Source organism: Sycon ciliatum, chromosome 9 (genome assembly GCF_964019385.1).
Source record: "Sycon ciliatum chromosome 9, ocSycCili1.1, whole genome shotgun sequence".
NCBI classification, from domain to species: Eukaryota; Metazoa; Porifera; class Calcarea; order Leucosolenida; family Sycettidae; genus Sycon; species Sycon ciliatum.
The window spans coordinates 18681965-18695376 of NC_088651.1; the positions used below are offsets into that span (position 1 = coordinate 18681965).

At 46.1% G+C, this 13412-nt stretch overlaps 1 protein-coding gene across 1 annotated transcript in view; it reads right to left on the reverse strand.

The window, feature by feature from the left end:
- The window catches only part of LOC135824951 (uncharacterized), a 30399-nt gene extending 22228 nt beyond the window's left edge, over positions 1–8171 (reverse strand). The window contains exons 1-2 of the mRNA XM_065337692.1: positions 7914–8171; positions 1889–2027 (exon numbers count right to left, since the gene is read on the reverse strand). Of these exons, the coding sequence (XP_065193764.1) occupies positions 1889–2027; positions 7914–7995 (221 nt within the window). The 5' untranslated portion in view covers positions 7996–8171. The remainder of the gene's footprint in view (positions 1–1888; positions 2028–7913) is intronic.
- Between the last annotated feature and the right edge of the window lie 5241 nt (positions 8172–13412).

Consider the following 13412-nt stretch of genomic DNA (forward strand, 5'->3'; position numbering starts at 1 on the left):
GATGGTGGTGGTGGTGGTGGTGGTGGTGGTGGTGGTGGTATATCGATGGTCAATATCGCAACAATCCGTGCACATGGTTTCTACCTGTCCAGGTAAGTATGTAGATCAGGATGGACTGTGGTTGTCGTACTCGATACGATAGAGAAGACCAAGTAACACATGAGGTGGTCATATATTACACATCAAGATTAAGAAAAGAAAAGGACCCAGGAATTGCAAGTTACGCTATAATGTCCACTAACACCACCAGTTATTGAACAATCAGTTGTAGAACGTCAGTACCGTCGGTCAGTGTCGTGCAATGTTATAGCATTTTTTTTATTGGGGACACAGCCCTACAAAACATGAGCTGATTGTTAGTGGTGATGTTAGTGGACATGATAGCGTAACTTTTATTTCCTTGGTCCCTTTCTTTACTATAATTTGAGAAGAGTTTCAAGCCTCTTGTACTGGCACAAACCATCTTTTTCAATGATGAAATGCAACTACCTCAGTAAAATCCAAAACAATTTTTAAATGTACTTGTAAAGAACTCAAAGCACTATAATTTAATCCTTGGCTCTCCATCCGAGTCTATCCAGACAATGCAGTTGTGCAATCTCTAATAATTCTGCAATGGCCACAACCTGAGTGTTGCAACAGCTTCCAGCTTTTGTTGTTGTTGTTGATTTCTGTAGGCAGACCCCTGATATCGTGCCCTGGCAAGAGGGAAAACAAGGATGCAGCGAATGGGATTTTCGGCCTGTGACTCAATTCGTGGTGGGTTTAAATCGATTCACCACCCAACGCTTAAAGGTGCTGCATCTGCGCCTTGTTTGTTTGTTTTTGTTAATATAATACTTTCGCGCCTTGATCTTTGAGGTTGGTGTAGTTCCTACGGTTGCCGAAAACTCGGTCAAACTGATGTATCTAAGTCTCTTTTTTGATGGCCTCTGGAATTCGCCTCCGGGGCCAGTCGCTTCCATAAGCCAAAAAACTTGGATATCTGTTGCTGCTGTTGCTCCTAAAGTCAAAGACTCTGTTGATGCTTTCTTGAATAGTTCTAGACTAAAGAGGCCTTTGACCTTGGGAGCAACAGCCTTTACAGGTATCCAAGTTTTTGGTTATGAGAGCGGCCACGGCTGGATAGGCTGGGGGGGGGGGGGGGATAGTTGGCCATTTCATATATTAGTGTTGTCTGATGTACACCATGCATGGACGCGCTTGTCTTGTTTCGCTCTGCTTGTGGTATGCACGTTCTTATAATGTTCTCCTTAGTTTTGGTCAGGCTAAGGCCTGTGTTTGACCAGAGCACTAGCCGCACTAGCCATAATCGGCATGAAGCTGAGTTGTCTTGTATTTTTGTATTTGTTCTTAATTTACATTACCGTTAAACGGGCAATCAAGCCCAATGTTATGATGACGAAGTAAAGGGAGAAAAGATTAAAGAACAAAAAAAGATAAGCTGGATAATAGGAGTGAAGAAAACAGTGAGCCTAGGAATCTCTCAGGGTAAGGATCATCTTAACATTGGCCATGAAAGTATCCTTTCAATGGGCGTGTGAATTGAGATGTGGTAGGGCAGGACAACTAGAGGGTTTTCAGTGTTGATTCTCCTGGTATGCGTTTACTAGAAGGGTTGTGCTTTGTCGTTCGGGTTTCAACTTGTTTCTCTCTCTCTATCTGCCCCTCTCTTCTCTCTCTCTTTCTTTCTCTTTCTCTCTCTCTCTCTCTCTCTCTCTTATTCTCTATCTCTCTCTCTCTGAACTGTTCTTCCGTGATGGCGTAATCGCATACCCACAACATTCTACTATGTTTCAAAGAGCCAATATTACATATCAAACTCAGTAAAATACCGGTTCAGATCACCACATAATTATAATGCTTCTAGCTTTTGAAAAGTACTCACCCTAGCTGACGACATGCAATATCGGCTAATTTGGGTGTCCAATAGCGATGTTCAATGTACATCCAAGTCCCGTTGATAAAGAGCTGAACTTGCCCGCTATAGAGGTCTGTGGATTCCACCAGGCGTATGCCATTGTGACCTGCAACATCAATACCATAATTATCATAATTATCAGGCCGCACCGAAAAAATCCTCTGTTTCGGGTAACCTGACCGACGGATGTTTTGAGCGCCGAAGGATTCCTTTTTTTGTGCATTCATGCATATGCGCTTCATACGCATGTACGTGTACATCTTCGCACTTCGCGCTGTGCCGGGTCCGATGCCAAGGCTCTTCCTTCCTGCTCCTCACTCTGGCTGGCTAGACATTCCAGTCCTTTGTTTCGAGTTGACTCGATCCAGTCGGATTTGTTCCAGGGTGGGTCTGTTTGCCAAGCGTAACATTCTCGACACTGAAATGTTTTAATTTAGAAACTCTACTGGAAAAACGTTTCCGTCGCTGTAGTTGACGGCGGGTGGGCCGTCGTCAACAGCTGCATTTTCGAGTCACGCCCCCTGAGCAATTTGTTGGAAACTCTTTATCCAGAAGGTGTCACTCGCTTCAAAGCAATGTTTGCTTCGGAAACCAGGTTAAGTCGCAACGGTGCTGACAAGAGTGAAATTGTTGGACTTCATTTGGGGTTCAGACGCCGATTCCTTTTCTTTACGTTGGATCAACAGGAACAGTGGCTAGACCAGATGGCGAAAAAGCAGAATCTATTAATAATTGTTTCATTTCGGAGAGTCAGACGTCCGTCTCCAGGTCAACTGAAGCCGTGCCAGAGATAGGCGTGCCGCGCATCATCGGAAGCAAACTGAAGGAAATCATCATCACACAGGAGAAGGTCAGAGAACTTCTTCTGCTCTTGATTTCCGGAAATTGCCGGGGTACAAACGCATGCCGACGGAATTGCTCAGGATCACTGCAGACAAAAAATCATGGTCCCTCGCAACGCTTTTCAATGAGTCCTTCTCGCGAGGTGAGCAGCCGCAGGACTGGCGCAATGCCACTATGAGTCCTAGGCACAATAAAGTCTCTTGTGCAGAGATCACCAATTACAGGTCAATCTCGCTCCTGAGTGTTGTCAGCAAGGTTCAGGAGAGGGTTTTCCACCACCGCCTCTACATTCACATTGAGCCCCACCTCCCCGCCGGCCAATCTGAATTTGGATCTAAGGACAGCACTGAACTTCGGCTCTCCCGGATAGTTCAGGAGATCTCCGCCAGCCAGTCAGGCAGCGCCAGCTTGCTTTTTTTGATTTATCAAAGGCTTTTGGCCGAGTTTGGCACGCTGGCCTCCTGGCCAAACTCGAGCACCTTGGTGTCCATAGCATTGCCCTTACCTGGCTCACAAGCTACCTGACTCCCCACCGACAACACGTCAAGGTTGGCTCCGCTATGTCATCACGGAAATCCATTCCAGCAGGAGTACCCCAGGGCTCTTCTCTCCTGGGGCCTCTTCTTTTCCTGGTGTACACGATCGACCTCCCCCCAGCATGTACAAACTCATACACCAAAAAATTCAGCCAGTTTGCCGATGACACGGCACTCATCGCGACTACACAAGGGATTTATCAGCTGCATTCCTCCAACGTGCCCTGGACGATGGGTGAAGGATTGACAGCTCCTCGTCAACACGACGAAAACTGTCGTCCTTTCTTTCCAACGCCAACACGTCATCCACATCACACTCCACTTGACTCTGCTGCAGCAGGTTCACCAACATAAGTACCTTGCCGTTGCACTCCAAGACGATATTCGATGGACCCAACACATCATAGAAACTACCAACAAAGCCAAAACACTACTACACCAACTCCACAAGACACGTGGCACAATGAACACTTTCAGCCTCTTATTAATATACACGGCATACATCCGACCCGTTCTCTATTATGGCAGCCTTGCCCTCTCCAACACCACACAGCAACAGCGAGACACACTGGAGAGAATTCAGCGCCGTGCTATACGCATCTGCCTTCGGATTCCCTTCTTTGCACCAGTTCACCACAGTTCCCTCCTCCACCATGCGAAGCTTCCCACACTCACTCCCTATCGACATTACAACCCAACATCGTAGACATTATTTCTTTGTTGCCATCTTCAATAGGTCCGTCAAATAGTAGTAATAGGTTTTTCATTTGACCCGACGAGACCACACGACGCTTGCAGACCACAGCACGAACAGTTCACCAGCCACACTCCACGAAAGCAAGTAGTATTGCTCCTGACAAGTCTTGTTTCGTTCCATGAAGTTGACGGGGAACTCATCAGAGGAGAATCAGTTGTTGAATGAAGGGGTTAAGCTGAATAATGCTATTTTATAGAGAAGATACCGGCGCAAGGTGTAAACACTCAACTAACTCACATATGTGACAAATCAACACAAAAGGAATAGTGCAGAATGGAGGTGTTATGAACCCTACCAAACACAACAATCACAAGTGCTAAATCAATCCCCGTCAACTTGTGACTTTATGGAATGAAACAAGACTTGTCAGGAGTAATACTACTTGCTTTCGTGGAGTGTGGCTGGTGAACTGTTCGTGCTGTGGTCTGCAAGCATCGTGTGGTCTCGTCGGGTCAAATGAAAAACCTATTACTATCGTAGAAATTCTTTCCGAAACAATGCATCCATTCTTCTTTTGAGCAGTACTTGCTCCTGCTCCGCGCATCCCCTGGTTCCTGATATCTCGAATGTGTACTTTAAATTATCTCGATTACCCCTGCTATTGACCCCGCTTGTTTTTCATAATCCATTGCTTCTAGCCTCCCGGGGTAATTTTCATCTAGCTGTTTATGGCTAGTATCCGTTCTATCACACTTATCAATCTTCCTTATTGGCGTCACGCCATCGTGGAATAAAAGAATAATAAAAGGAATAAGAAGGAAGCTGTATTGTATTTTGTATTGTATTGGTTTTATTTTACATGGCAAGTCAAACGGGCAATCATGCCCAATGTTATGATGACGATGGAAAGGGAGAAAAGATTAGGAACAAGATTATTTTATCCTGGATTATGGGGAGTGAAGAAAACGGTGAGTCTAGGAATCTCTCCTTAGATCATCAACATTGGTCATGAAAGTCGACTTTCAATGGACGTGAGAGTTGAGATGTGCTAAGTCAGGCCAACTAGAGGGGAATGCTAGGCTGTGAGATTCCTAAGTACATCTATTCTGTGTTTGTTTTATGAATGCATTGAAAATCCAAGGACAATCATCCCCAAACGGATAAAATCTAAGATAACCTGGATAGGTGGAGTAAAGAAAACAGTGAGTATGGAGAACTCTCGGGATAGGAAACATCCTAGCATTAGCCATGAAAGTAAACTTTCAATAAACTCTTGAATCGGCATGTGGTAGGGCATGACTTTAAGGACGAGGGCAAAAGATTCCACAACTTAGCAGCAGCAAAAAATGGTCTGTGAGATCCCGAAGTACTGAGGATGTTGGGAAGGGGCAGATTACAGGCATCCTGACCTCTGGTGGCACGGGGCAGTGAACTGTATTCCAGGCGTGATTTGAGCAGCAAACTGACATTGCCGTGAAGAACGCGGTGTACGAGAAGCCGCAACTTGCAATCCGCCCGCTCGACAGCCGGACAAATGCCGAGTTGGGCATACAGCTGTATAGTGTGGGCACGCGAGGGCTGGGTTGTGATACAGCGGATGCAGCGCTTATCCAGTCTGATGAGGGTCTGTTTGAGGCTTGCTGAGAGGCTGGCGAAGTAGGCGCTCGAGGCGTAGAGTAGGTCAGGTAGGATAAGAGCTGTGTAGTAAAGGAGGGACTGCGCACGGGTGATGTCTGCTCTGATGTGGCGCAAGACTCGGAGTTTGTAGGACACCTTCTTCACTACAGCAGCCACTTGACCTGCCCAGCTCAAGCGCTCGTCCAGACAAGTACCAAGGTATTTGGCTGTGCTGGTTTAAGCCAGAGGAGTGCCACGACATGTAACTTCAAGCTCTAGTCTGTTCCGCCTTCCGGCGGAGATGCCCAGAACCTGGGTTTCCTGCGCGTTGAGGATTAACCCCTTGTCCGCCAGAAATGTTGCAACTCCGGACACTGCAATGGAGAGGACACGGTTGATGGTAGCTACATCAGAACTGCTGGTGTAGATCATGATATAGTCAGCAAACATCAGAACCAGCGCTGGTGACGCACAGTGCACTACGCTCCTTGTCTAAAGAGAGAATAGTACAGGTCCCAAGACACTGTCCTGTGGAACGCCGCACGTGCCGCTAGTCGTATCAGAGACTTCCCCTTCGGCTAAGGCTACTCTCTGGTGTCTGCCACTGAGGTAGTCCACGAACAAATCGAGGGCAACTGAGCCGATACCAATATCATGGAGCTCCTTCACCATCGCTTGGTGGTTAACCTTGTCAAAGGCCTTGCTCATGTCCACTAAGACAAGGCCACAGTGCTGGCTGTGGTCTGTGGCAGTGAGAAAGCTATCGACGGCAACGGTGAAGGCGTCCTCCGTCGAGTGGTGAGGACGGAAGGCGAACTGGTTGTCGGTAGTTCCTGGGCCGCGACGATAGCGGAATGATGTGTTGATGCGCGATGTCTCGGAGCTCTGCTCTGCTTGGTGTCTGTGTATGACCAGTTAGACTGTTCCTGGCGGTCTGATGGAGCTGTTGATTGCTATGTAGGCTACAGTATGCCTGATGTATCGACCAGACATGTTCTATCCTGCCCGGCCGGGTACTGAAATGTGCATACAGGTCTGGCATTATTATTTATTATTACTTGCATGTACGCGTTGGAGTCAACCATGCAAGCATGATCCACAACTTCACTTATGCTGAACATGATAAACAGGACTATGACGGGGGAAAGAAATTGAGCTAGAACGATGAAAATATAATGATATAAATTATCATATACAATGTAGCTCATGGATATTGAAGATATGTCATTTATGAATATGTCTATATGTCATTGAATATTGCAGCTTGAGTGATAATAATGGTGCTATTTCCTGAGTTTGACTGTTTCAGGATCTGTCGGAATATCACGATGCACAGATCTTCATACATAGATCTCGCCATGCGGGTCGGTCATGGTCTGGCATGCATAAACAAATTCAGTAAAAGAAAAAGAAAGCCGGTCGACTGACTGTCATATTAATTTTTTGCCCATGTTACTTGAAACAAAGTGCAACAACTAGGCACAAAACAGACAGAGTACTGAGACATTAGACGACCTGACACCTAGCTCCGACACATCTCCGAAGCGCTAACCAACAGCATTCCAACTCGGAAGGTTCTGTGCTAAGGTAGACCGAAGAGGGCAAAGTATGCGCAACGAAAGTGAGTACTTAGAAGCTAAAGTCTCACGGGAACAAAGAATGTCGACTGTTACTGGACGATGATGAGACCAATAAGATACTTTACAAAGCGATCTAACTACAATTCGAAGCAGCAAAGCAGCTCACCACCCAACTTGGGTGGCTCAGAAATATCAAAGATAAATAAAGAATCTCCTCCTATCAACCCTCTTCTCTCTCTCTCTATCTATCTATCTATCTCTCTATCTCACTCTCTCCTTCTCTCTCTCGTGCTCTCTCCCTCATATCTCATCACTCAAGCGAAAAAAGGAAACCCCCTCGACAGGCGAACAGCCTTTGGGGAATGTAAATAGATACAAATACAAAATATTCTCTCAGAGTCTCTCGCGCTTTTATTCTCTGCCTGTCTGTCTGTCTGTCTCTCTCTCTCTTCCTCTTTCTCTTTCTCCCTCTCTTTGCTCTGTCTCTATCTCCGTCTCCCTCCCTCTCTGTCTCTCTCTCTTTCTTTCTCCCTCTCTCTTTAACTCTCGCTCTCTCTAGTATCTATCCCTATTGCCGTTTTTGCATATATCGTGCATATGGTTTTTTCAAATAAAATATAATATCTGACCACAGGCAATATTGCACATAATAACATTCCTATACATCCAAACACATCATCAATCCATGATTTCGATATGCAAGTGCTTTCACACCTTACCTGAGCATGAATCCGACGCTCGTAGTGATCGTGAAGCGCACAGCAACAGGCAAACCAAATACATGCAGTAACCAATCGCCATTACCCGGTGGAAACACGGCTTCCCATGCAACTACTAACAACAAATATAATGCTGTTCCGCAGCTGGAATCAAATGCATCCTTCTTGAAGTCTTGCTTTGAAAGAGGTGGGATTGAAAATCGATCCAACCATTTCTAGCCACACGAGGTACGTTGTCGCTCAATCAGGTCTGGCAACAAAGCCTTCTGCAAAGGAGAATTTAGACAAGTGATGTTATTATGTAAGTGCTATTGGACTACCAGCCTTACGAAGAACAGGCCTCGATCGTGCACGCGAAAAGAGTCGCTATTGGCGAGTTGTTACTATTCGTGAGGTTGAAGGTAAGCAGTCAAATGTTCACTAGATCTGAAGACCGTGTCGTTATTCGCGAGTTGTTGTTGGACCCGAGGTCGTTATTATGTGGTGTATCTGTTAGCAGGGCTAACGTGTACATGTGTGATAGCGGTACAGAATACTAGCAGTCCAGGGCGGTGCGATTACAATAGAATAGGGCTGCAGTGTCAAGGCCTTCCGCGATGAATTTGCATATCGGTGAAAGCTTTTGTGCAAACCAGCTGCGAATATATTTGCATCAGGGACTAGGAACGTTGGCAAAGAGCTGCTTCTCAAGTCGTTGGTGTAAATGTGGCCGTCTGCTGCTGCTAGCACGTTCCCACAGGTCATCGGACAAATATTGACATTGATACCGGCTTCACTATAGTCCCCAGGGGTTTCTTGGCAATACGGGTGTCCAATTGAAGTGGTATATGCACCTTAAGCCCTGGCGGATAATTCCAGCAGAATTTCGAGCAGAATATGGGTTATTTTAAAAAGGAGCGGAATGAGCAGAATTCGGTAGAAAAGTGCACATGAAGGAGCAGATACTCTGCAGAACCAGCTAGCTGCGAAGTACTGAGAGGGCTGCTGGCGCCTATTTACGGCTCCATTCGACAGGTTTCGACCCGCGTGATTTGTGCTCTTACATGAACGTCAAGTTTTGCGTTGGCGCAAGCTCAGAAAGAGTTTTCGTTTCACGTTGCTTGTGAAGCACGTCGTTTCGCTGAGGACAGGAGCGAAAACTTCAAAACGTGAAAAAAGTGATTTTGGTGAGCTTAGAATTTGAAAGTAGGTTGAAGTTTTGTTTCAGTAGGGGTTGAGAAGTGTTGTGAGGCCGCGCCGATGGTGGATCAACACCAACAAGCTGTTTTTGTTGCTGCCGTGGGACTAGGTGGCCGAGCTCTGGCCCAATCCGCTTCAAGACATCATGGCATGTCTTGAAGCGGATTGGGCCAGAGCTACTTGAACCACTTGAACTTGAAGCAGCGCCAGGGGACTCCTGATTTGAGGCAGAATATACTGGATTCACACTGGCAGACATGGCGATGGAATGAGCTACGCTGAAACTAAGACGTGCAATTCGCCAACTTGTAGTAACTAATTACTTCCTCCTGTATCAGAAAGCAGAAAGGCCAAGCCAAGTGACTTTCCTTTCCTTTCGATCTCCGGCATGTTCCATCGCGACGCATGCAGTCGGGATTTCCGCCAAAAGGCCAAAGTCACACAAATATTTTTTATAGCTAGTTTAGGCAAAATCGACAAAATCGATCCAATAATCCCAACCTGATAGCAAGGCTAAATTTGCAAAAAACTCGCGTTCACGTCGAGCGTGAGTTGACCTCAGCTCACGTCATGAACGGGAATTTCGACGCCAAAATTTGCCACACCGACGTGAAATTTCACATTGTGGTGCAGAACAACGTGAAGCGAAACCTCTCTATTGTGTTCACAAGCACGTGAGAATCCGGCAGATTACGAGCAGAATGGGGCAGAAGACCGGCAGAACACGAGCAGAATGTCGAGCAGAAAACGCTACTTTTCCGAGCATTTTTCCGCCAGGACCTAATGCACCCCACGTCTGCTTAGGCCCTTTGAGGATATGTAAATACCGGCAGACAAATTGGCAGACTTTGAAAATCTTTCCGGTACGTTTCCTGCATCTTTGGAATGATGATAAAGAAATGGAGCCGATTTCGAGGAAGTGCCTGACATAAGGTTTTATAATTATGGTTCTGCCCATTTCACTGTTTTTCGAAAAGAATCTGCTACTGCTTTTCGAGCAGGATCTGCTAATTTTACTGCTTTTCAGAATCTGCTACTGCTTTTCGAGCAGGATCTGCTAATTTTACTGCTTTTCGAGCAGAATCTGTTAATTTTACTGCTTTTCGAGCAGAATCTGCTAATTTTACTGCTTTTCGAGCAGAATCTGCTAATTTTACTGCTTTTCGAGCAGAATTTGCTAATTTACTGCTGTTCGAGCAGAATCTGCAAAATTTACGAGCAGTATCCTCCAAGGTTTAGTCTGCCCCGTGGTATTGGCTGAACGGTTGGTGTGTATTGGACGAATTCAACACTTTTCAGCATCCTGACAAGAGTCAAAGTCTAATCAGAAATCAGGTGGATGCGAGATATTGTGACTAAGGCCTCTTTTACGGGCAAACAGAATACAATTGACAGTGGCATGGCGAATGATTAGAACACAACACCAAAAAATGAAAACAATTGTATGTGTGAAAAAACGCAAAAACGAGAAACAAAAAAACAAAAAAACAAAAAAACACCAAAAACAAACAAAAAACAAACAAAAAACAAAACCAGGAAAATACAAGGGCACTGTCCTGCCCACCATCGTCTCCAAAACCTCACAGCCGGCCCTCCGAGATTGCCAACTCTCGCAATGCATTCACAGGACGGTGATATGACGATCGAGCACCGCGGATGCACATGATCGCCGACCGCAACAATGCAAACGCCAGTCGACACCGGACATATGTCATTGTCTGGGCATACAACTTCGTGTCCCCACTCGAAATGAGGCCACACAGGCGCTTAACAAATCTGGAGCACTCTGGCGCACAACAACCGGCCGTGGTGAAAACTAGTGGAGTAAATGTCCCACGGTCTACATTGATGATGCGCTCAGCATACTGCAGCTTCTTCTTCCTCTCATGCTCCGCCAACAGTTTGTCGAGAGGTTTGGTGGCATAGGACGGAGCATCGGGATGAAAAACCCGGACATCCAGGAAAGCATTCTGTGCCCTGGTCCACAGCCCTCGAGCTCGGATATCAGCGCGAGCATCGTTGGCGGTGATAGTTGAGGCTGCCAGAAACACCTCTCCCGAAACCGGAGCAAGCTGAGGCTCGACAGCGACATCCGAGCAAACTTCAGTAAGTAAGTCGGCAAGAATATCGCGAACTTCATTGCGAGATATTGTACATACATTGAATCATTCAACAATAAAGGTTAAAACGATATTAAAATATTCAACAAATCCATGTATACCATAAAAGAAAGGACAAAATGTTACGAAATAGTGGTTGTGACTTCGGCGATGATAATATGTTTGAAAAGGGTTTGCTCTCCACACCGGAGCTCGAGCTATTCCACCCACTTGGCTTGACACTTGGCTGACTCACGACTGCCATCCAGAGCGCACGAAAAGTCCATCGAACCTTCGACTAGGCAAACCTGCAAAGAAAGCACCGCTCCCTGTTCTTCGAACACAATCTTCCTGAGCCTACTCAAGCTCAAGTGATATGGGGTGAATTCCCCGAAACACTGTGTATTGAGTCTGTGCACCCCAAAAGACCTGGTGGGAGCACTACGCATTGCACCAACTACTACAACATCCATCTACGGCGCCATTCATTCCCTTCACATCACCATCCATACTCGCAACGGAAGCGTCATACGTGAACCGCCGGAAAAGGGAGGCCATCCACATATCCAGACGCCATACGAACGTGAAAAATTGTGGTGGTTGGGTACTGCTTGACAATTTACAATGTGACATTTGGATGATGATCACTTTTATTAATATTATTCTTTTATTCCACGATGGCGTGACGCCAATAAGGATGATTGATAAAACTAGATATGGCATGTTCTCTGTTTCTTTCCTTGGCGCTGATCGGTGGAATTCTCTGCCTATGTTGTGTCGCCAAGCTGATCAACCATCCGCTTTCATTTCGCTCTGCAAAGACCACTTCGGGTTCCCTGTAAAAAGACGGCAACGTCTGTAGGGCTTTCCCAACAAAATAATTAAAAAAAATACTATAAGTGCGATAGAAGTGATACTAGCCACTTTTACTGTTGCGACTGTCCGGTCCTGTTGTCAGTGACAATGGCGTCGCGTCAGGGCAGTTTGGTGACAGAATCTCATCTTTCCGTCTTAGTCACATGACGAGATGAAAGAATTTGTAGGGGTCCGTGCCGCTTGAAGCCCGAAATAGATTTTGAATTTTCACTCTCCCCGTACGAGTAGTGCGCTCGCCATTTTAGTCCTGAACGATTTTTTCTTTCTTCGTCAGGCCCCGAAAATGTGTCTGTTCTGACCTACATGTACATGTACCTCCGTTTTGCCAGATGTGCGGCTACCACGGATGAGTACACTACGGTGGTGTGCGTGCTGTGAATAGCAAGGTAATTGTAGCGTGAGAAAAGCCTTGGATAGTACCCGGAAGGAAGTTTAAATCCGTCCAAAACAACACTCTGCCAGACGCCTATTGCCGAGAAAATGTTAACACCTGTACTGTAGGCGTAGCACTGCATTGAGATCTATTTTAACGCCATCGTCATCGCATTCCAGTCTTGGAGTGTGCCAGTGGCGTTTGTGAAAATCGCCAGCCGTTGACATGAGTTACGACAGTTTGTACAGTGATAATTATAAGTATGCACTTCGTACTACATGTATTGCTTGGGCAGTAGAGCGAGATATCTCGTCATCAGCCGCTCAGGCACACTCTACAGAGCGAAAAAACTCGTCATTAGACAGATACACCGAGCAACGGCAAATGCAAGCACGAATTGTCGTGGTGGTGGTGATCATGATGAGGTCATCCGTGCTCGACAGGATCATAAGAGGTTGGAAAGTGCGAGTAGTCACTGTTGTTGCTATTGCATTTCAACTTAACATTACATCACAATTCACTTAGGAATCGCGTGTCAAGGTACAATGTGTAAAGAAGGAATAGCATTGGCCAGCTTCTTGTTTCCCGAGTTGAGACCATACCTGTCGGATTTTGGCTCTCCGATCCCGACTTGCTGCCTAAGGTTCCGCTGGTGACTATGCACCCTTTGGAGTGCAATTTGTGCTAGTTAATATGCCCAACAATCATTGTTTCCTTTCCCTTACGATGGCCGAGTGCCGAGATAGCGTAAGGTGGCTGAACCGGTTCAGAATTGCAGTGCTGTGATATTGGATGCGTTCCCCCAAGTACAGTGTATATGCCTACAGATACTCGACTCGTGCGCTATGATTCTCCTCAGTATTTCTCACCTTGCTCCCCCTTATGTTCAGGCTGCCCGTTTTGGAGTCATCAGTTGCCATGGTGATCGTAGTAATGCATGTACGTGAAACTCAGAGTTGCGACACAACAGCT